We start from the raw sequence: 23,866 nt of genomic DNA on the forward strand, positions 1-23,866 counted from the left end.
ACTAATGCCTGGTATTTTTAAGAAGTCTCTCAAGCGAGGATGATTCTATGGTGATTTACTTATGAATCCTGTTAACAGCATGCCTATTGTTGATGTTAATGATGATATTAATGAAGCTGTTCTGAAACTTACCGAGTACCCCTTTTGTCTACCTGATGAATTTAAAAGAGACATTTCAAATGAGGGTAACGTTGCTGAAGGATGTCCACGTGGTCGTGTTGATTGTATTTATTTATTGACCACAGAGGTTGAAGATGATGATGATGATAATTACTATAACTATAATGATACTACTGATGAAAGTTATTATTCTGATGGCAAAGGGTGTGTTAGCGTACTCTAAATTACAAATAAAAGGTTTGTATTAAAGAGTAAAGTATGTTTATTGTATGGGGTGAACAGAGCAGAATGAAGTATGAAAAACTTCTAAAGGAGCTTTATTATAAACCCGAGTATTTGGGTAGTTATGGGGGTGTAAATGCCCTATTTAAGGCTTGTCAAAAGCGGATTAAAAACTTGACATGGCTTTCCAGACAAGATGCTTATACCCTTCATAAACCTGCAAGAATTAGCTTTCTTAGGAATGCAACAATAGTTTTTTTGCATAGACTGTCAATGGCAAGCCGATCTTGTGGACTTATCAGGTTTTGCCATTGAAAACAATGGCACAAAATTTATTTTAACAGTAGTCGATGTATTATCCAAATATGCCTGGGCTGTCTGTTTATTGGATAAGTCAGGAAAAAATTTAAAATGATCAGAAATTTAAAAATCCTTAAGGTGGGGAATCACGTTAGGATATCCAGACTAAAGGGAATGTTTGAAAAGGTTTATCAGCAAACCTTTACAGATGAAATATTTATCATCAAAGAGCAGTTAGGAGGGGGGAAAGGGAGATATATAGATTAATGGATTATGCGGAGGACCCAGTACAGGGTTCTTTTTACCCAAAAGAGTTGCAAAAGATTCCTAGCGACCAAGAACATGTCTACAGAATTGAAAAAATATTCCGGAAAAGGGTGAGGGGAAAACAAAGAGAACTCCTAGTTAAATGGACCAGCTGGCCAGAGAAATTCAATAGTTGGATTAAGGAGGCCAAACTGTATAAATTTTGACATGGCTGGCTTTTATACTGCACTGCCCAGCAATGCATCTGCATTTGTGTTTCTCAACAACAAAAGTTCCAACTTTACTATTCAATTAGTAAAGGTGCTGATGCATCCAAGATCATGGGAAGTAGGACTGGTTAGATACAGTACCCACACACCTGAAATACAATAAATCCAAGGGAATATTTTGAAATTGCTAATGGGAGAAAAAAATGGCTTTTTTCTTTAAAAGCTGGACACTACACAACCGTCCAGCATATTATAGAAAATATGAATGAAGTTATGGCAGAGGACGAAGAATCTCCAAAAGTGTTTGTGAAGTATGATACAATAGGACAAAAAAATCAGACTGAAAACCAAAGGGCCCTACAGTATCCTAGTCACTGAAGACTTGGGAATATATTAGGCATACAACCACTTGTTCGTACCAATAAAATCAACGTTGTCACGGACATTACCAGAGATTCAACATGCTGTATATTTATACAAATATTGTAAGTCCTCAAATAGTGGGCAATTTCTATGTGCCTTTACTACGGTGTTTACCCATTTCTATGTGCCTTTACTATAGTGTTTACCCATGCAAGGTAATGACAACAAAATAATAATGACAACCTTTGAGTGACCGCATTATGTGCCCATCAACAAACATTATATTGATACGATTACTGTAGAAATCAAGACAGATCAGAATGAAAACATAGCTTTTAACCGCGGTAAGGTGGTTGTTAAGCTTTATTTCAGGCCTCAGAAAGCTGAAGGATGGTCGGGATAAAGATGTGTGGGAGGCCTCAACACTATGTTGTCTATTACAGGGCTCTGGCAGGAAACGGTCTAGCAGGCTTCCAAGGAGCACCTGTTATGTATGGTACAGGCATAGGAAGTGTGTTCCAGGGGCTTTTTCGAAAAGCAATTCCGGGGCTTCCGGTTTGGCTTCCATCGTCCCCAGACGGTCTTTTGGGACCGCCAGCCCCACCGCTCATAAAGAGCCCCCTTACAGCTGAGAGGCAGCTCAAAAAACTCCGTTTCTTTAAGGAAATGTGAGGAGAGCCGGCGAGAACAGGTAGAGCCCTCTGCAAAGTCCCCAGAGTTTGTTTTTACTCTTGGGGAGGAAGCAGGATGAGGCTCCCTATCCAGCTCGCTACTGCTCCGTGCTTCGGGGGAACTCTGCGCTTTGCAGAGCTAGACGATGTGACCAACCTAATCAGCGAAAACTAACAGATTGCTTGAATAAGCAGGATGAAATCCGGATTTGGGACTCTAAATTGCAAGTATTTGTAACAACCCTATCATTGATTTTAAGAATGAAGAAAGAGTGAAAGGGGAAAAAAAAGTTTAAAATGGCAGCTGGCTGAGGCTTGAGAAGAAAGCTGAAAGCGAAAGTCTTTCCGTTTGAATGGTTTAATATGCTACAAAATATTTGAAGCAATAGTGCTGGCTAGAAGAGAAGAGAAAAATTTATGTTTCATGCTTCTTCCTTCTTAGAGACTTGATATTGATATTGTGTGGAGAGAAGACTTTTTCTTTAAAAAGAGTCTGTTTGCGTGGCAGGATGGCGTTAAAACTGACAAAGCCAGACAACCAAGCTGTGGGGGGGGGTCCCCCATTTATAAATCACAAGAGCAATTTTTGAGTTTACAGATGCAGAAGAATGGTTTTAAAGACTTAAAGGAATTTGTTGTGGAGGAGTTGGCAAGACGAGATTATGAACCAGAATCTTGAAAAATTTAGACAGGAAATTAAAGAGTTGGTTCAACAAAAGTATGATAACCTGAAGCGCTATATTGTAACAGCTTTGAAAAGCTTTTCAGAAGTAATTATAAAGATGGATAAAGATATCAATTTAGAAATAGAGTCTAAAATGAAGGAAGCTGATTATAAGATTCATAATCTGGATAATAAAATACAAAGAATTGAAAATGACTTGACAATGATTCAAGAAAATAGCTCAGAAGTAGAGTCTAAAATAAAGGAAGCTGATCACAAGACTTACAATGTAGATAATATAAAGCAAAGGATTGAAAATGAAGTTACAATGATGCAATTCAGATCCATGGAATTTGCGATCAGAATGAGGGGAATACAGGAAAATAACAGGGAGGACTTGAGAAAGATGTCTGCTGAAGTTCTGGCTGTGATTTTAAAGGTTAGTTTTGAAGAGGTATTCTGTAAGATTGATAAGGTCTACAGAGTAAATTCTTGGGTGGCAAAGCAAAGACAATTGCCTAGAGATGTGGTGATTTATTTTACTGATAAAGGAATAAGAAATGATATTGTGCAAAAGTCTTTTAACTCCACTCTAGAAATGAATGGAATGAAGATCTGGATATATAAAGAGCTGCCGTCCAAGATGTTAAAAGATAGAAAGGACTTTAGATTTTTGGTGACTGAGCTAAAGAAACAAAACATCCCATTTAGGTGGGATGCTCCAGTTGGTATAATATTGAGATATCAAGGAGAAAGATATCAATTAAACACTCTTGAAAAAGCGGAAGAATTTTACTAGAAGGTTTTTAAAATGGGCCCAACATCTCCACGTATGTTATCAGTGTCAGGAATACAGGAGGGGGATAAAGAAAAGCAAAATGAACAAGAGATTGAAACTCAGGCTAAGCAGATGGAGATGGAGGTAATGGAAAAACAACAAGTTATAGAGGGCTTTTTGGATGAGCCACTTTTAGATTCTCCTTTAGAGGCTATAGCTGGATCACCTATAAATATAAGAGAGGCGGCTTTGGATCTCGATTTGATGTCTTATCAAGTTAAAGACCAGCATGTAATTCAATCAGCTGATATACAAGTCCTAGAAAGGCAACCAGGGTGGAGATCTAAACCACAAGTTAAGAAAAGAGGAAGCAGGTTCTACAAAACTAAAAAATTTTAAACTAAACAATTCTTTTTTAGCCAACAGATTAATGCCAGTTATTTAAGAGACGATTAAATATAATAAGCGGGACTTATAGAAGCAGATACATGAAAACATAACGGAGGCAAATTACAGACTTATACTATTTTGAGAAGAATAACAGATCTCTGCAGTGCTGGTGTCTTTGGGATGTGGAAGATGGCCTGTGATTGAGTGGACTGGAACTTTCTATTATGGACTCTATGAAAGATGGACTACGCATATGTTGAGCTACAAGGCAAGAGAACTATGGAATAGGGGCATGCAGATGATCTGGTTGTTACCCTAACGTGGTTGTTAAAATTAATAATCTAGACAAAAGACATTACAGAAGATACTATATGGAATATAAATATAAAGTCACTCGGGGGGGGTTATATACAGAAATACTTATCAATGATGGGGGTAGATGGTAATTGAAGATACTAAATACACTGTTGGAAGCAGGATTTGATGTTACCCGAACATGGTCGATGGAATTAACAATCTAGTTGAAAGGCATTACAGAAGATACTACATGGAATACAAATTTAAAGTCATTTGAGGATTTTATTTACATATGGAAATATCTTTTAGTGATATGGGCAGAAGAATAAAGATATTAAATATATTATGTATGGTAGACCTGCAGGAAAGTGGGTGAAATAAAATCGATATGGTACAAGGAGATAGGTTAGGTTACTGATTGCTTTGTTCAGGAAAATGGATATTATGTTTAGATATTAATATACTTAAAAGATTTGAATTAAGAGATATACGTATGGGGCTGGAGGAAATGGGTAGATTATGAGTAGAATAAATGCCAAATTAGGATCTATTATATAGTTTTATAGCCGAATGTTGTTTTGAAATGTATAGTATACAGGGGATATAATAATAATGTTAGAAAGAAATGTTTAGCACATGGGGGTGGTGTAAAAGGGTGGTAAAGTATTATATAATGTGATATCAATTTGGATTTCATCTTGGAGAAGCCATGGGGGGAGAGGAGGGGGAGGGGGGTTAGGGAAGGGGGGAAAAGGGGGAAAAATCTGTATTTGAAAAACTTTTTCAATAAAAAAAAAGAAAAGAAAAGCAATGCCATTACTGAGGAGGGGATTAGAAATCATTAAACCGCACATGACAGCGACTGCTAATAACATTGCCAGAGATATGTTGGGCAATCTTGTATCACACATTGTAGAGGGCGGTCAGGAGGGGGCTGGTATGGCTGTAATCAAGAAGAAACATTCTGTTGGGAGGCCTATGCCTCCTAAAAAAGGAAGCTTGTGAAAAATAAATGCCAGACAAAGAGGAAACGTTCAGAAGGAAGGAAGCGCTGTTGCCAAACAGAGCATCTTCTAACATAAAATGGCTTTATCCACGAGGCTTCAGAGAAATGTGTCAAATCGGAGCTAGATCTTTTTCAAATAGCCCCCACACAAACCAGACTTGAAAACAGCACATAAACCGAGATCCCCACTTTATCAGCATTGACGCTCAATGTGCTGTTGGGATTTTTTATATAACGGGACACGGTGAGCATTACACGTATCTAAACAATATTCTGCTGTATGTGAGTTGCAAGATTGTAAAGGCAGATGGCACAGATGTAGATGATGGTGCAAGAATGAGCCTTATCAATGACCCCATAGTGACGCTGTTTAATTAGGTGGATGTTACATTAGGCGACTGTGTAATTACACAGAGTCAATTACACAGAGTCACCACTCCTGTGCATACAGAGCTCCTATTGAGCTTATTCTGAACTTTGGAGGTGGTGCCTTGGGTACTCAGTTTTCAGCTGGTGGTTTTTAAAAGGATGATGCATCACTCATGGAGAACACCCTGCTGACAGCCACTGGTAACTCCGGTTTCAGAGTGAGAGCCAGACACACAGCAGGCAGCCATGAATGGGACCTGCTAGGCCCATTGCATAGCAATCTCTTTTTTCAAGACAAACTACTGATTAGCAGAGTGGATGTGAAAATTAAACTTTCAAAAAGTAAAAAATAAGTTCTGCCTGATCAGGGGCGGTAATGAGAATTACAAAGTACAGATCCTGGTAGTGTCCCTCATTGTAAAACATGTAAAAGTATCCCCCGGTAAGGTAAAGGGCTACTTTACAAAGATATCTATCTATCTATCTGTCTGTCTGTCTGTCTGTCTGTCTGTCTGTCTGTCTGTCTGTCTATCTGCTGCTTTATCAAATTATTGTCCTGTCTCCAACCTTCGTTTTGTGGCAAAGGTTGTTGAGAGTCCTGTCTCCAACCTTTGTTTTGTGGCGAAGTTTGTTGAGAGTGTGGTGGCACGACAACTTCCACAGCACCTGGATGAAGCGGACTATCTACATCCATTCCAGTCGGGTTTCAGGCCTGGGTATAGCACGGAAACGGCATTGGTCACATTAGTTGATGATCTCTGGAGGCTCAGGACAGAGGTTGTTCCTCTGTCCTGGTCCTGTTAGATCTCTTGGCGGCTTTTGATACCATCGACCATGGTATCATGCTGCGCCAGCTGGAGGGGTTAGGAGTGGGGGACACCATTCTACAGTGGTTGCCTCCTTCCTCTCTGTTCGTATGCAGTCTGTGTTGGCAGGGGGGCAGAGGTTGATCCCAAGGTACCTAGTTTGTGGGGTGCCACAGGGGTCAGTCCTCTCACCCCTCCTGTTCAACATTTAAGTGAAGCCGCTGGGCAAGATCATCCGTGGCTTCGGGGTGGATTTCCATCAGTACGCTGATGATACTCAGTTATACATTTCTACCCTGGGCCACCCCAATGATGCCCTTGAAGTGATGACCCAGTGCCTGGAAGCCGTACGGATCTGGATGGGGAGGAACAAGCTCAGACTCAACCCTTCCAAGACCGAGTGGCTGTGGTTGACTCCATCACTGACTACTGGGGGTGAGACCTTGACCCCCTCAGAGAGGGCTCGCAACTTGGATGTCCTCCTGGAATCACAGCTGTCCTTAGAAGACCACTTGATGGCTGTGGCCAGAGGGGCTTTTTATCAGGTTCGCCTGATTTACCAGTTGTGTCCCTTTCTGGATTGGGACTCCTTACACACAGTCACTCACACCCTTGTCCTCCCGTCTGGACTATTGTAACACTCTCTACATGGGGCTCCCCTTGAAGAGCACCCAAAGATCCAACTGGTCCAGAATGCGGCCACGCGGGTAATTACGAGAGTGACTCGATGCTCCCATGTAACACTGCTCCTGCGCGAGCTGCACTGGCTCCCAGTGTTCTTCCGGGTGAGATTCAAGATGTTGGTTGCTACTTTTAAAGCATTCCATGGCTTGGGACCTGGGTATTTACGGGACCGCCTTCTGCCACCGATAGCCTCCCATCGACTGGTACGCTCCCACAGAGAGGGGCTCCTTCGGGTGCCGTCAGCTAGGCAATGTCGGCTGATGATCCCCAGGGGGAGAGCATTCTCTATGGGCCCCCCTACCCTCTGGAATGAGCTGCCCCTGGAGATTCGTAGGATTCCTGACCTTTGTACCTTTCATTGCGCCCTAAAAACATTATTATTCCAACAAGCAGGGCTGGCCTAACTATTTTAATGGGTTGTTTTATTAGAGTTTTTGGCCAATTTATTTAATTTATTTAATTGCTTTTAATTTTTATATTGTTATGGTTTTATTTCTGGCTGTACACCGACCTGAGTCCTTCGGGAGAAGAGCGGTATAGAAATTCAATAAAATAAATAAAATAAATAAATATTTTAAAGCTATACTCTGACAAAGATGTCAGAAATGATCAAATCATGAAGCATTTTGTAGTAAATAGGATTGCATTGCACAGACAGACATGATGCGCAATAGGGGGAATTCTCTTTGACTTGTGATTTCAGTAACTTGACTTATGATAACAGGTCATTTAGCTTTGTAGAAGGCCCAGGTATAAGGGACTGCTAAATCACATTCCAAAGTATGAGTCTACTATTGAGATATTTGATGCCTAGGTCCTTCTACATAATGACATTTAAGAGGTGGAAAATGGAGTGAACCCACTCTGATAGTGGAGTAGGCAGATGCCCTTGGGAAGAGGAAGACACAAGAAATTAATATAACGATAACAAGCAACCTTGATCTGTAGCCAGAAAGAAACTGTAAGCCAATGCAGCTCACACAGCAACACTGCAACATGAGAATACTATGTGACAACCAAAATTGCTAATGCAGCCTTATTCTGGACCGAATGAAATTTATGAATGGTTTTAAGAGCTTGTCCATGTAGAGTATATTGAGATAATCTAAGAATCCCATCCCTCCAAAATGAAAAATCACTTCACCAATACAGTTCGCTTAACTGTCTAGTTAATATGATTGGTTAGTGTTATATGTACAGTCATGTTTACTCCTAATCATTAATTGCTTGGTCCTTACTGCAGCACAGTCGTAAAGAAATGACGATCACTCCAAAAAAATGAAAATTATATTAGGATACTTGCTGTAATAGTTCAACACAATTTAAGTTTATTTCTGCAATACAGTTTAGTAATGCTGTATTATCTTTCATCCCTGCTATTTCTGTATAATGCAGTGGTATATCAGTACTCATCATTAATTGGTTCTGGGAAGTGCAACGAGTACTGAAAATGACAAGTACTTAAATAAACCACTTGATTGTATTTGAAAAATGTTTTCCAGTGATAACATTGATGCTCTCATCTAAAACCCTGCAAAATTAGCGTACTTTAGAGGAGTTTCCACTACTCTTTTTTTGTACTAGAAGAGAAAGCACATTTTCATGCTTTTACATTATAGACCAGGAAAAAACACCTGCAAAATTAAAGAGACTCAAGGCCTCGTAATATCTCAGATTTTCAGTTAACCTAAATGAGGAATAATTTCACTAAGCTTTACTCCTGTATCAGAAACTCACCCAAACATTTTCATCTCTTCAAAATCACTGATAAATTTACTAGAGTTTTAAAGAAACACTTCTAAAATAGAAAAATAATTATAGGAGACTTTAGGTCATATATTACAAACTTCTTCTCTTAATGAGTTGCTCCCTGTTGTTTAGCTCTGGTCTAAAAATAATTATGTAACATTTGGGGAAATATATGCAGACAAGCAACCCTGCACTGGAGGCCAAAATGGAGAACACTTCCACAGCAACCATGTATTTGCCTTTGGTGCTCAGGTAGGATGGAACAAAAGAGATCCACACACTGCAAAAGATCAGCATGCTGAAAGTGAGGCATTTGGCCTCATTGAAACTGCTGGGGAGATTCCTGGAGAAAAAAGCTATGGTGAAACTTGCAGCTGCCAGAAAGCCCATGTAGCCCAGCACACAGAAGAACATGATAGATGAGCCTTCATTGCACTGCAGTATGATTTCCTCAATTTCTGAATGGGTATCAATATCAGGGAAAGGGGGAAATGTGAACAGCCACACAGTACAGATGACTGTTTGAACCAGGGAACCAGAAATAACAATGGAAGTGGCCAGTCCTTTTCCCACCCAGTTCCTCATCCTGGATCCTGGCTTGGTGGCCATGAAAGCCAGAACTACAGTGATGGTTTTTGCCAGCACAGAAGACACAGCCACTGAGAAGATGATGCCAAAGCTAATTTGTCGAAAGAGACATACTATATTGCCTGGTACAACAAGGAACTGCAATGGGCAAAGAAAGCAGAGGAGGAGGGAGATGAGAAGAACATAGGTGAGATTTCGGTTATTGGCCTTGACAATGGGAGTATGGTGATACTTCAAAAATGTTGCCAGCACCAAAGTCGTGCAAAGAAAAAAGAAAATTGCCAGAATGACTAGACTTATTCCCATTGGTTCCTCATAGGTTAAGAATGATATTCTTTTTGGAATACACGAATCCTGGACCTTGTTTGGATATTGATCTTCTGGACATTTGGAACAGTCATCCATGTCTGGAATTTAAATATATCTGTATTAAATACATATACATGCATGTGTGTCTATATTTAAATTTCTATTTGAGTTCTGTCATTATTTTACCAATATTTTTATGACAGAGGCTTTTGATTTGCCTTCTTAAAAGCAAGATTGACACTGGCATTGCCAATCTTAATAGTGTTTGTATTTTAACATGGAAATTCTCTTTTAAGGATTTCTATTTAATATTAGTAATTTATTAATATTCAATTGTGTGAATATTGAACTATATTTCTCCAGTTTAAGAATTGCAGTGTGTTTTTAAGGAATGAGCTCATCAACATATTTCCATCTATTGATTGGCACAGATATTATGAGAGATAGAATAATACACAGTTCTAGAAATGAGAAGCTTACCCCAATGTAACAGAAATTGGGACTTTCAACATTATTTTTATCAATTATATTAATGGCTTGGGGAGGTTTTTTAAACCAGAACCCATTTTAAATTCTTATTTCTTTGCTGAGGTCTTATAATTATTTTTTGGGGAGACCATACTCTGCCAACTGATGAAAGAATACAACTACAACAAATACAACTCACCTTCCTGTAGAGTTATAACTGAACTTGATTCATGAAGCTTCTTACCTCTCTGGCTTGACATTTTCTCTTTGGGACATGGATGACAATCATAACAGCAAAATGGCTTTTCCTCTTGCTTCCTTTTGAAATATCCAGGGAGGCAGCTCTCAGTACATACTGAAATAGGTATCCTCTATCCAATAAGTGAAATAAAAAGGAAAATGTTAGCATTCAGTCAGATACTTGGAAAAGAAGATAGAAAAATCATTGGATTTTAATGATTGACAAATAATGAATTCTAATTCTACCTTCATTTTTTTCTTTATCATATCATCCTCATCATGATCATCACCACCACCACCACAAAAATCAATCTTCATTCTTTGTTTTACTTTACTGGTTACATCAATTCTTTCTTCTAAACTGGGAAATATTTTAGGCTTAAAGTATGTCCCAGTGCTGAATTATTTCTCTGGCACTCAGCTTAATCAAAGTCTTCTTTCTGGACATGTAATCTTTCACACTTTGGGTAATTAGATATTTTGAATACAGGAACTCCTTGATTTGTGACAGTCACTTAGTGTCCATTCAAAGCTATGACTGACACTCCAAAAGGTGCTTATAACCCAATTCCAAAGTATTGCATTTGGCAATTGGCCCACAGTAATAGATGATCATGTCATCACAATTTACAATATTTTTACTGAAAACCAGTATTTACTTCCAATTTTTTGTTAAAATACCCCTTAGGAAAGAATGGGTTTACTTAATAACTATGGTGTTCTCTTAATGACCTCAGATTCATTTAACAATAATGATGATTCACTTAATGTCTATTGCAGAAGAACAGTCATAACTTTCCAAACCAGTGGATGACATTCAGAGTGGTTTTATGTAGATATGAAATATAAGAGAGTGAGAACCAAATCCTGTAGTCACCTTCATGGGAGAAACCAATTGATATCCTGTCCATTCTCCCAAGTGAATAATTGAATTAACCACTTACAAACTGGCATCTCTAGCTCTCAAGAGTTGTAGAATTCAAGGAAGATACTATGGTTGATACTATCCATACTAAGTTCTAAGTCTCATGCTTATTGCAAAATATATAAGCCAATTAGTAATTATCTATGCAAAAGGATTATAATTACACAGTTTTATTCAATTTTCTTTTAAATCCAGAGGTTTATTTTTGGGAATAACTTTTCCAAAATCTTACTTTATTTTTTTCCCCATAGATCTAATAAAACTAACATGCAGGTAGTCCTTGATCAACAACCATTGGTTTACTGATTGTTTGTAGTTACACTGGCACTGAAAAAAATAACTAATGTCCATTTTTCACACTTACGACTATTGCAGCATCCACATATTCAAGTGATCAAAAATCTTGCACTTGGCAACTGGCATGTTTTTTGACAGTTGCACTGCCTGAAATGTCATTTGATTACCATTTGAAACTTTCCCAGTTAGCTTCCAACAAGCAAAGTCTCCCACATCAAAGCTGGGTTTTAATCATGATGCACTGCAAGAATGCCTAGCAACAAAGATGAACCAGGATCCCACTGAAACTGGCTAACACAAGGAAAAATCATGAAAGACCCCTACAACGGAATACGACTATCCAACTACTGGCCAGTAAGCTGCTGCCCCACAAAATGAAAAGTCCTATCAAGCATCACACCAACAAAACTATGGGACCATATGGGCCAGTACATAAGAACAGCTGAGAAGAGCATTGGGAACAATAGTACAAGCTCAAAGCACCAGTTGGTCATAGATAGAGCAGTTGCCCAAGATTCAAGTTCTAGTTACACCAATTTGAGCATAGCCTAGATTGACTACAGCAATGCTTATGATTCAATGCCACACACATGGATCTTTAATGCCTGGGTCTGTATAAAGTCTACAAGAATGTTCCTGATGAATTCAATAGACTATACAACACAAAATTGAAAGTAAACTCAAGACAGCTCATACAAGTGTCTTGCAAATATCATATATGCAGCATATATTAAGGTAACGCACTATCCCCATCACTGTTCTGCATAGGCTTGAGCTCCCTCATTCCGATGTCACAAGGACTGGATAGAGATACAGAACTACCATCAACCGCCTCCTCTACATAGATGACATCAAATTGAGTGTGAAGAGTGAATGAGGTGTTCAATCATTGACATGAGTGGAAGATCAAGCAGAGAAAATGCCATGGCAACACCCTGCATGGGATGTATCATTGTAGCAATGACAGCTGAGATGTCTGAAATTGAAAAATTCTACCAGCAGTTAGAAGGTAATAAAGTAATAAAAAAGCAGCACTGGGATACTCATTGTAACAGTACAAGAACGGTCACTAAGCAACATATCCGTTGAAGTAGGGTTCTACCAGGCTAGATAGAATCCAAGGTGGTGAATATGCAGAAAGGCCTCAGAGGCATCCCATCAGACAGTGGTAGGGTGTAAGATGCAGGCAGGGGCACAATACATTGAATGGCACAATCAAGCATATGATATAGGCTAGACTTCCTCAGTCGAGATAGGCGATGCCACAGAAAGTTATGGTGTATAAAAATGTTAAATGTCTATGGAAATTCTCAATCATCCAAGTCATGGTTTCCCCAAAGGTGGTTTTTCAAGAAGCAACAGGACTTTCTTGTTTTTCTTTGAAGACATTTTGCTTCACATCAGATGATCTCTGGAGGGCTTGGGACAGAGGTTGCTCCTCTGTTCTGGCCCTGTTAGACCTCTCAGCAGCTTTTGATACCATCGACCATGGTATCATGCTGCACTGGTTGGAAGAGTTGGGGATGGGGGGCACTGTGCTACGGTGGTTCTCTTCCTTTCTCTCCGACTGGTCGCAGTTTGTGTTGGCAGGGGGGCAGAGGTCGACCTCGAGGCCTCTCATATGTGGAGTGCCTCAGGGGTCGGTTGTCTTGCCCCTTCTTTTCAACATTTATATGAAGCCGCTGGGTGAGATCATCTGTGGCTTTGGGGTGAAGTACCACCAATACGCTGATGACACCCAGCTGTACATCTCCACCCCTGACTACCCCAACGATGCCCTTGAAGTAATGTCCCGGTGCCTGGAGGCTATGCGGATCTGGATGGGGAGAAACCGGCTCAAACTCAACCCTTCCAAGACTGAGTGGCTGTGGTTCCCGGCATCCCGATATAGTCAGATGACTCCATCTCTGACTATTGGGGGCGAGTCTCGGAGAGGGCTTGCAATCTGGGAGTCCTTCTGGATATGCAGCTGTCCTTGGAAGAACATCTGACGGCTGTGGCCAGGGGGACTTTTTGTCAGGTTCACCTGATACGTCAGTTGTGGCCCTTTCTTGATCAGGATTCCCTGTGCACAGTCACTCATGCCCTCATCATCTCTCGCCTGGACTACTGCAATGCTCTCTACATGGTGCTCCCCTTGAGGGGCACCCGGAGGCTCCAATTGGTCCAGAATGCGGCATTACAGGAGCTGCATGGCGCTCGCATACAACACCTCTCCTGTGTGAGCTGCGCTGGCTCCCAGTAGTGTTCCGGGTGCACTTCAAGGTGTTGGTTATCACCTTTAAAGCACCCCATGGCATAGGACCTAGATATCTTCGAGACCGTCTGCTGCTACCGACAACCTCCCATCGACCTGTATGCTCCCACAGAGAGGGCCTCCTCGGGTTGCCATCAGCCAAACAATGTAGACTGGCGACCCCCAGGGGGAGAGCCTTCTCTGTGGGGGCACCTACCCTCTGGAACCAACTGCCCCCAGAGATAAGGATAATCCAAGACCTCAGTGCCTTCCGCCGTGCCCTTAAAACTTTCTTTTTTCAGCAAGCCGGGCTGGCTTAACACTTTTAAATGTTTTTAATTGGTTTGTCATTGGTTTTTTAATTACAGGGCCAAATTTATATATATCTTTTTAATAGTATTTTAATATTTGTAGTCTATGTTTTTATTTGGCTGTACACTGCCCTGAGTCCTCAGGGAGAAGGGCAGTATATAAATTTGATATAAAATGAAATAAAATAAAATAATGCATTCTCATTCAAAGCTGAGGAAGTTCCTTGAATGAGAAGCAAAATGTCTTCAAACCGCCCCCCAATAAAGTCCATTTGCCTCTTGAAAAATTATCTTTGCATATAAGAATTGTAAGGTCCCCATTATATTTCAAAATCCAGACAGATGGGGGAGTTCTAGCCAATCAACCTGACATCGTGTTAATAGACCAGAAGACAACGTCAGCCACATACAACATACTACTACATTAATGTACAATTATATTTCCCATTACATTCTTGATATGGACTATATGGCCACAAATGGAACCAATTCGTATCACTAGGGTAGGTCTCTCCAATCTTGGCAACTTTAAGACTTATGCACTTGAACTCCCAGAATTTCCCATCCAGGATAACTGATTCATGAATTCTGAAAGTTGAAGTCCAGAGTTGCCAAGTTGCCAAGTTTGGAAACCCCTGCTCTAGGGTATGAAGTGTATGATCCTGAAGTGGGCAATCAGGTGCACAATTTGTCATTCACTGTATTACTTTCAGCACCATAAATATTAAACATTTCTATTGCTCCTAATGAATAATTGTCAGCTAGAAATTACTCTGGTGTGGTTCATAGAAGCAAATTGGGGTCAGAGAGGGATCATGAGCCAAAAAATGATCAAGATTGGGAAACATTGTATTAGAGTGATGTATGAAGAAGTGCTTTCTCTATATCTCCAATGACTTTAAAATTTACTACAACATATCTGTGGAAACTCAGTAATATTTTGTGTAATGGATTAGGTAATACTGCTTTTCAGAAATTCTTATATTATCTATAATTCTTTCCAGGTGCAGACAGATTTGTACCAAACGAAAGAATAAGTTTTTTATGTTCTTTCTATGTTAAATGATGTTGTGGTGTTATTTAGATAAAGATAGTCCTCACTTTTTGACCACTTGTTCAGTGACTGTTCAAGTTAGTTCAAATGGTATTGAAAATGGAGATTTATGATTGGTCCTACAGTGTTCTTGTGGTCTCCTGATCACCAGTTATGACTTCACAGCCGACTTCTGACAAGCAAAGTCAATAGGATAGTTTGAGCCCTAGTAGCCCCGTGGGACAGGCTGTGTTCCCATCACACTTAACTAGCTCGTATCCTGCCCACCCAGCAGTTCAAAAGCATTATTGTGAGTAGTTAACTGGGCTCCAATCCAGTGGAAAAGACTAACTGCACAAGAAGAAAGGGTACCAGCACTGAATGTGCCCAGATAGGAGGGGAAATCAGTGGAAGAGACCTGGAAGATGTCATCAATCTGAACTCCACTAGCCAGATGGTACACACTCAGGCTCAATATTGAATGAACTAACAATTAGATGGGCAGGACTACTTTGTAAGAGTAGATCTCCATGACAAATGTATGCCATGTGAAATAAATAAAATAAACAAGGAAGCCAGCAGGGAATTTCATGTTGCAGTCATGCAATGACCAGCTTAATGACATGAGTGATTTGCTACTGATTTCATCAGGAACTGATACTGTGAGTAAGTGCCATCATGTGATGCTTCATTCACTGCTTGTGTCTTTTGGCAGTAGAGCTACCAGTCCTAATTATGGTTGGTAAGTGAGGACTAAATACATCATTCCAAACAAAATCACCTACATTCAGAACTTACTTGGTTGAAAGTCATGGGCCAAATGATAGCTCCATCATGAATGGTGAACATTTGGCCTTCAGCAGCCCAGGGATCCAGCTTCCCAACTTTCACTCGAAGGACAGATTGGTTGGGGAATGTGACCCAGTTCTCAATATCCAGGCCAGTAACCAGTTCTCCTTTTTCATCAAAAGAAATTTGAACCCCAATGTTGTTGTTAAATGCAATTTTTTTCAGAAAGAAGTGAAGCTGAATTTAGAAATAAGTGAAAATATTTGTAAAAAGAATAGAGGAAAAGGAGAGTAAGAGGGACAGCACAGTTAATGTACGTGAAACTCTAAACAGTTTACACACAAGGGAAAAACTTCTTATACGCAATGTTCCAGTGGTCCTCCAGGTACATTAATTTATATGCCACCATTGATCAAAAATGATCATACTGTACTTATTATTTAATAATAAGAGAAATCTATTCCCACACCATAAGATCCCATATATCTAGGATATTTAATTCTGAAAAATGTACCAATTTTGGCTGGGAATTTTATGTTATACATAAATATGATATAGTTTGCACTATTTTTGTTGAGGAAGAAAAATAAATATTCTATATTATTAGTTCTATATTATTATTAGAGATATGCAAATCAGGGAAGATTCAGATACAATACTATATATTTAGAAATAATATAATAGAAACAATTATTGCAGCTATAATTTTAACTTGCTCCTTGTTATATCTTGTTGTCTTGAGAAATCTAATCAAACCCTTGGTGGTAACAGAGGCGATACAGAAAACGCCTTTTGCTACTATCTAATGGGTCAGTTTTTCATGGTTTCCTTTAGTTGAGTGCCAGCAGCTGTTGAAACTATCATTTCTGGTGGGGAAGGTACAGTGTGACAGTAGGATTGGATATTTAATTTTGGTAAGTGGCAGCAAGTTATTTTGGTGTAAACAAAGACCCTGTCAAACCATGACTTGGAGTGGTGCTATTGTTGCCTTTAAGTTGTACTGTTATTATGGGTAATATATTGGTGGAGCTCTTGGGTAAGGATGTTATAATTTTTCAAGAGTGCAACAGGAGAGTCAGTTGATGTCAGAGCAAACTGAAAGTATTGTAGGAGATCTGAAATGGCTCAGTTACATTTGAGTGGCTGTTTCTCATTAGCTTGTGATTGGAATTGTTTTCATATTGTGTGTTTGTGTGTTTGTGTGTGTGTGGGGGGGGGGAGGAAGGTAGGCTACCAGGGTTTTATTTAAATCCAAAGGATGTGAATGAAATGGAGTGGAGTGGATCAGAGATTAGAATAAAGTGCAATTTATCAGGTGAAGGATAGTGAAGGAGCAGCACTGGGAAATTGGTCTCTATAGGAATATCAAATGGAAGCCTTAGTATTTTCCTACTAGAAGAATTCTGTTAGTCTCTTCTATTTAACTTTGAGCCTATACTAAGGACATTGTGGATGTCGGTCCATATTCACTGGTAAAGTTTTCTTTGCTAACTTTGCCCATCACTATCTTTGCTAAGTTTCTCCATTCTCTGTGGGTCTTAGAGGTTTTGGTTGATAAGTATATCTTGTTACCTTACAGCTTTACAGCATCTCTTTGTTGACACACAACTTTGTGCCAAAACTTTATGTAATTTGTTAATATTCTCCTTTGAATGTGAAGCACATTCAGGTTTTATCAAACCAAAAACCACTCTAAAATCTCAACACTGCATTGAGGTCATTCCTTTTTATTATGCCAAATAGAAAAGCTAGTGAGGATGGTAAGTCTGAAGCACTTGAGCCTACATAATACCCATTCATCTCAGGGAATTCCTTCCTCTTTTCTTCTACATCTAATCTTTCTCTTTTTAACCAGTCCCTTGCTCAACTTCTATCCACCATCTCTTCTTTCTCTCTACTGCTCATTCTTATTCATTCTTCTCATTCTGCTTCCCCACTAACTAGGGATGTTGTGATGTAAATACCATTCCTAAAAATTACTCCAAGTAGGTTTAGAAGCCACAAAATGAATATATTTGTTTGTATTCCTGTATTGTGTCTTACAAATCTTTTCTTATTCCTCAGAAGCATTTTCATCTGGAAAGACTAAATAAGAACTTCTTTCATCTACCTCGCTGATTATAGCTTTCTTGTTGCCTTTTGGAAAGTTATCCCCTTTTTCTATATAATCTACAGTTCAGCTGCTCCAGGGATGAGTTCTAAAATTGGGTTCTGTGGGCGTGGCTTATTTTGTGGGCATGACTTGGTCATGTGACTGGGTGGGCATGGCCAACTCAATGTCACTCACATCAAGGGGTCCCTCGCCTGGCCCCTCCCCTACCAGCCATTCCTTGTCACACACAGCATCAATGTATCTATAGTTCTGTAAAAATGTTGTTCACCTTTTTTCAACTTATTATCTACATACTATAGATGTACTTTCATGGACCACTGAAAGGAGGAAACGGCTCACATGCTTTGCCCAAGAGTGTGATAGGCAACAGGTTTTTAAGGGACTGCTAGAAAGAATGTATAGGCAATGTACTTTCCAAAGCACCAGAAGGCAAAAAAAAAAGCAATGGATGGAAACTGAACAAAGAGAGAAGTTAATTTTTTTCCTAAAACTTAAGGAGAAACTTCCTGACAGTGAGAACCAATATAGATGCAGAAATATTTCAGTCATAATTTCACATATAAAATAACCATTCGTGCATATTGTTCAAAACAGTCATTAGTATTATGGCTGATGTTTGATAGCAAGTGTAAAAGTCAAAGATCACAAGAGTGCTTCTTTCTCTGTATGTATACAAAACATCACATACCAGGAATAGCATATTAAGATGGACCTATGCAACCTGATGAACAAAATAAACACACACATATCTATGAACTATAGACATTGAATGCATGTAAATCCCTGAAAAATATGTGGTAGCCCTGGGCAAAAGAAAGGCAGTAAAATCATTCTAGGTGTAGGGACAGTGTAAAATATTAACACATGATAAATAATGGAAGAATTAAAAATAATAGCACAGAGGGGTTTTTTCTCTCTCTCCCTTCCTTTCTCTTCCTTTCTCTCTTTCTCTCTCTTTCTCTTTTTTTTTGGGGGGGGGGAGGGTGTTTGTGGCTATGACAACTACTTTCAAAATTATTACTGGATATTTCCTGTTACATGAAACTGCTAAAAAGCTTTTGCAGTCATATAATGCAACAAAACATTTTTTTTTAATGGTAAAAGTAAACTGACATATGAAGCTACTTCAAAATAACTATGTAAGAGAGGAATAAACCTTTTTCTGAAAATTACTGACACAAAAATTAGAGCTGTAAAGTATGGTAATATTATTGATAATAGAATTTTGGTGGAGGAAATAGAGTAGCAAGGAGATTGACACATTGAGAACTACATGAAAGGAACACGAAAGTGATAAAGTCATATGAATTGGGTAGCTATATAAATTTGTTTAATAAATACAATGGGAAAGGTCTTTGGGGATTCCAGAATTTACATGGCACTAATTGGATTTTTGATCTCCCTTTTATTTTGAGACATAATAGACTAGTTTTACTCTATAACTAAATTACACAAGAGAATGTAGTATATATTCAAAAAATAATTCAATAACAATTTAATCTGATATATTGGGTTAAGTGATGTAGGGCTTGATCTAATTTCCGGCAAGTTCAAGCCTCTGTTAAGAGATACCTGCATTCTCTCTCTCTCTCCCTTCCTTTTTCTTTTTCTTTCTTTTTCTTTCTTTGTCTCTTTCTTTCTTCTCTCTCTCTCTCTCTTTCTTTGTTTCTTTCTCTCCCCCCCCCTTTCTCCTTTCTCCCTTTCTGTGAAGAACCCCAGAAGGTCTTTGGTAGGAAGAAGAAAAGTCAGATGTTTTGAAACTCAGAACATGCTCATTGATCATCTGGCATTCTTAGAGCTCCACTGTTGATTAGCTTAGCCTGAGCAAGGATAGCTAGCAGCCACTTAACAATAAGCTTTCAACTCAAGCTCAGTGCACGTGGGTATCCCCAAACAGTGAGGAAAAACATTTTGTAGCTAAGCCTGAGCAAAGATAGCTAGTGCAGGACATACAATAAGCTCTCAACTCAAGCTCAGTGCACCTGGGGATCTCCTAAACAGTGAGGATTTCTTTGTTTCTTTCTCCCTTGAAGCCCCCCCACCCTGCAGCCCGCTTTTGCTTCCAGGGGGCTGCAGGGAGTCTTGCTAGGCACCCCTTAGCAAGCCTCTCTGCAGCCCCTGTGAGCCTAAACAGGATGTGGGAGTGGGGGCACCGAACACCCCCCACACACCCCATTTTGGCCTTAGCAAGCCTCCCTGCAGCCTCTGGGAGCCAAAAGGGGTGGTGGTGGAGGGGACTTCTGTAAGGGACGGGAAAGGTAAGGTCGTGAGCCTGGTGGGGGTGGCGCAGCATGCTCTGGGGGGGTAGCGCGACTTACTTATAGCCAGGAGGTGGCAGTTCAGTTGGGGTGCAGGGCAGGGAAGGCAGCTTAGGTAGGCAAGCTGCCTGGGTGGTAAGGAGGAAAAGGAAGTGACTGGGTGAGATGGGGACCGGTTTGAGGGTGTGGCCAGCCAGCAATTAATACTGGTTCTGCGACCCTCGCCAATTTATCACTACCAGTCCTCCTGAACCGGTGTGAACCGGTAGCAACCCACTACTGAGCTGCTCAGCTTAATTTTACCCTCCTTCTCTTTCACAGAAGAGCTGGATTCATGGCTTTGGGGCTGATAATGTTTTTGGCAGAAATTATTTTGAATGTATTTTGGAAGAATGCTCAGGAAAGTATTTAGAAGGAAAAAGAGTTTGGAAGAGTCAGGGAGAAAGATACTACTTTGAGATTAGCAATCCCCAAAGATTTTTTTAAAAAGGGATAAAGAAAGAATATGTGAAATTCCTAACTTTCAATTCAGAAAACATTGTCATTAATGATCTGCAATTGACATCACATTGCCAGCATATTTGATTACTTCAAAATTACCTGCCATGGCTGTACATCCTGAAGATTAGGTTTTCTGCCACTCAACCTTCTTGTATGTGGTTGTTGACCCACTTGTAAGGCATGTAAAGCATGTGCCACAGCATACATTGCATTATATATGCTGTAACTATGACTGGTCATCATCATTTCAAAAAAGGCCCAAGGAAGATTTTCCAGTTTCTCTTTCCCAGTGCAGATACCCTCAGGATCATCATTCTCAGATGGGTTTGGAAATACACAGCCAAATGCATGTTCCCATACATCTTTAAGGAAACCATCTTGGGGAAAGAATGAGAAATGGTTTCTTGTCTCAAGAAAATGTAGAAATTCTTCGACTTCATTTGTGTAAGCTGCAAAGGACAGTGCGCCATGGAGGACCTGGATGTCCCAGGTCTTATGATAAAAGAATGATGCAAGACCCATTTGGGAAGCCACAATCCACACCTTACCTTTTGGCTTTATAGAAACTATTTCCATTTCAGGCAGATATAACAATGTTCTCAATTCTAAAACATATTTATCTTTGATTATCACAACATTAGCTTTGCTGTTAATGAAATGATAAAATATGTCCACAAACCATTTCAGACCATCATCCAGATTGCTGATGTAAATTGTCTTGAGCTGCTCTAAGAAAGCAATACAGATCCCATGGAGAGAAAACCATGAAAAAATCAGTTGTTCAAATTTTTCTCCACCATCTCCTTTCACAAGAATTCCAATCCAGTTCCACCTGAAGTGGACAAGTAGCTGAAGAATCCCCTTAAGATAAAAGTCTTCACCTGGAATCATGTGGTAATAGAAGGGGATATGAGTTTTACCATTCATATTTGGAAGAGGGCCATATAGGAGCTATAGAAAGAATAAAAATAAACAAAACCAATATGCATCTTCTACAAATAAAGAGTTCTAAAATGTCTAAAATGTCTCCATAATGTCTGCACATAAAAATATTTCTGTGTATGCAATATTTGTAAGAGTAGTTTGGATAAATGATCATTGAATTCCTTTTTATCAGCATAACTGAATGATTCTCTGAATTTCCTTCCTGTTTGAATATTACTCTTTTTTCATCAAGAATGGAAATAATTTTGTATATATATATATATATATATATATATATATATATATATATATATATATATATATATATATATATATATTTAATTTGATTTATATGCCACCCTTCTCCGGAGACTCAGGGTGGCTTACAATGCAATAGCCTTCATTCTTTTGTATGTTTTATACAAAGTCAGCTTATTGCCCCCACAAACTGGGTCCTCATTTCACCTACCTTAGAAAGGATGGAAGGCTGAGTCAACCTTGAGCCTTGGAGAGATTCGAACCAGCAGAAATTGCAGGCAGCTGTGTTAATTACAGGGTGCACTAAACCTCTGTACTATCAAGGCTATATGAAGATGTTCAAACTATCCTACAGAACCATAGACTTCTAAGATCTTTTTTCTGAAGATAAAGGAAACTTGAAATAGTATAGGACAACTTTTGGATTTTGCTTAATTGACTTTAGCAATTTAGTCTTTTTCTATCTTAATATAAATTGCAATGTATTTTCCTGAGTCTCCCCAAAGCTGTAGAATTTTTTTTTAAAAGATTCAGGATATTGATCCAGTATGGCTCTAATACAAGGATTTTTTGTCTCCAAGAAATATTGCTTCTCAGCATATATTGTATGGCCCATATCCATTTTTTTGGAATGGATCCTATCCTCACCCCAAAATTCCTTACACTCTGATTCAGATTTTTCCATGCTGAGCCTTGCTTCAAAGAAATGCACTGAGTAAGGGATCAATGGGGAATGGGAGGAACCAAGCTGAAGTCTATCCTAGCCAAAAGAGCTCAGTGTGTAACTTTGGGCCCATCATACTTGCTCACAGCCTAACTGCCCACAACTGGTAGTTAGAGAAAAACATGGGAGGAGAGAGCACTATGTCTTATTCCATGAGTATATGGATTGAAGGCAGCATTTAAAGCTAATAACAAAATAAAACAAATAAGTACAACCCACAAAACTGCATCATTTTTTTGTTCATCACAATAGCAAATTCCTTGGGAGGAAATCCAAAGGTCCTGCAGACCACAAAATGTTTAATTCTTTTGTTATTTTTTCAAAATGACCTACCATATCAAATTCTGAAATTGGTATCACCTTGTTTTATCCTTTCATAAATACATATTGTTAAATATACTTCACAGAAAAATGAATATGAAAATAAATGTATCTTAACAACTTACAATTCACTCTATCTGAAAATACAAACCAAAGTATAAACAACATTATCAATGCACCTTACCTGTGGAACTTTGAAAGTGCCTAAAATATCTTCCATAGCAAAAGAAACTCCAGGATCAAGAGTCCCAACAACTGATACAAGTTGGTTCAGAATGCCACACTTGTAGTTGGGAACGAATAGGTTCTGACTGGAGAAAAGTTCCATTGTGGCATGATATGTGTATTCCCCACCATAAGTCTCATAGATTCTGAAGCCCAAGGTGACGTTAGGTAAGAGCTGCAGGTCTTCATTGATCTTCTTAACAGCAAATATCATGGTCAAAATATGCTGATAATACTTGATTAGGACTCTGCAATAGGAATTAGATGCTGAATGAAATTTTGCATCTAAAAAGGGCAGTCAAACTAAACTATGTTACAATAATGTTAACTGATAAATTGGTTATCATTCAGTTTTCAGGTAAATGATTATTAGCTTTTCATGAGTGTGTGCATGAAACAATTTTGATTATACATGCTGAGAAAAGTATTTGCCCTACAACAGACATTAAAA

At 39.1% G+C, this 23,866-nt stretch overlaps 1 protein-coding gene across 1 annotated transcript; it reads right to left on the minus strand.

Annotated features, from left to right (window-relative positions):
- Positions 1-8,985: 8,985 nt before the first annotated feature.
- LOC117668683 (vomeronasal type-2 receptor 26-like) lies at positions 8,986-23,629 on the minus strand. Its single transcript, XM_034422746.3, has 5 exons — positions 23,375-23,629; positions 21,063-21,914; positions 16,101-16,328; positions 10,505-10,631; positions 8,986-9,890 (listed from the first exon to the last, which is right to left on the minus strand). The coding sequence occupies exons 1-5, from the start codon at positions 23,627-23,629 to the stop codon at positions 8,986-8,988; spliced, it is 2,367 nt and encodes a 788-aa protein (XP_034278637.2).
- Between the last annotated feature and the right edge of the window lie 237 nt (positions 23,630-23,866).

This window comes from Pantherophis guttatus, chromosome 4, assembly GCF_059756535.1.
Source record: "Pantherophis guttatus breed Tessera chromosome 4, ASM5975653v1, whole genome shotgun sequence".
Taxonomy (NCBI): domain Eukaryota; kingdom Metazoa; phylum Chordata; class Lepidosauria; order Squamata; family Colubridae; genus Pantherophis; species Pantherophis guttatus.

Bases quoted from the DNA above. Each gene is read 5' to 3' on its own strand.
- LOC117668683 (XM_034422746.3), bottom strand. From the start codon at position 23,629: ATGATATTTGCTGTTAAGAAGATCAATGAAGACCTGCAGCTCTTACCT. The intron at 10,632-16,100 runs GTAAGTTCTGAA...CTTATTGGATAG, and splicing joins GGCCCATGACTTTCAACCAA to AGGATACCTATTTCAGTATG. The intron at 9,891-10,504 runs GTAAGAAGCTTC...TTTAAATTCCAG, and splicing joins GAAAATGTCAAGCCAGAGAG to ACATGGATGACTGTTCCAAA.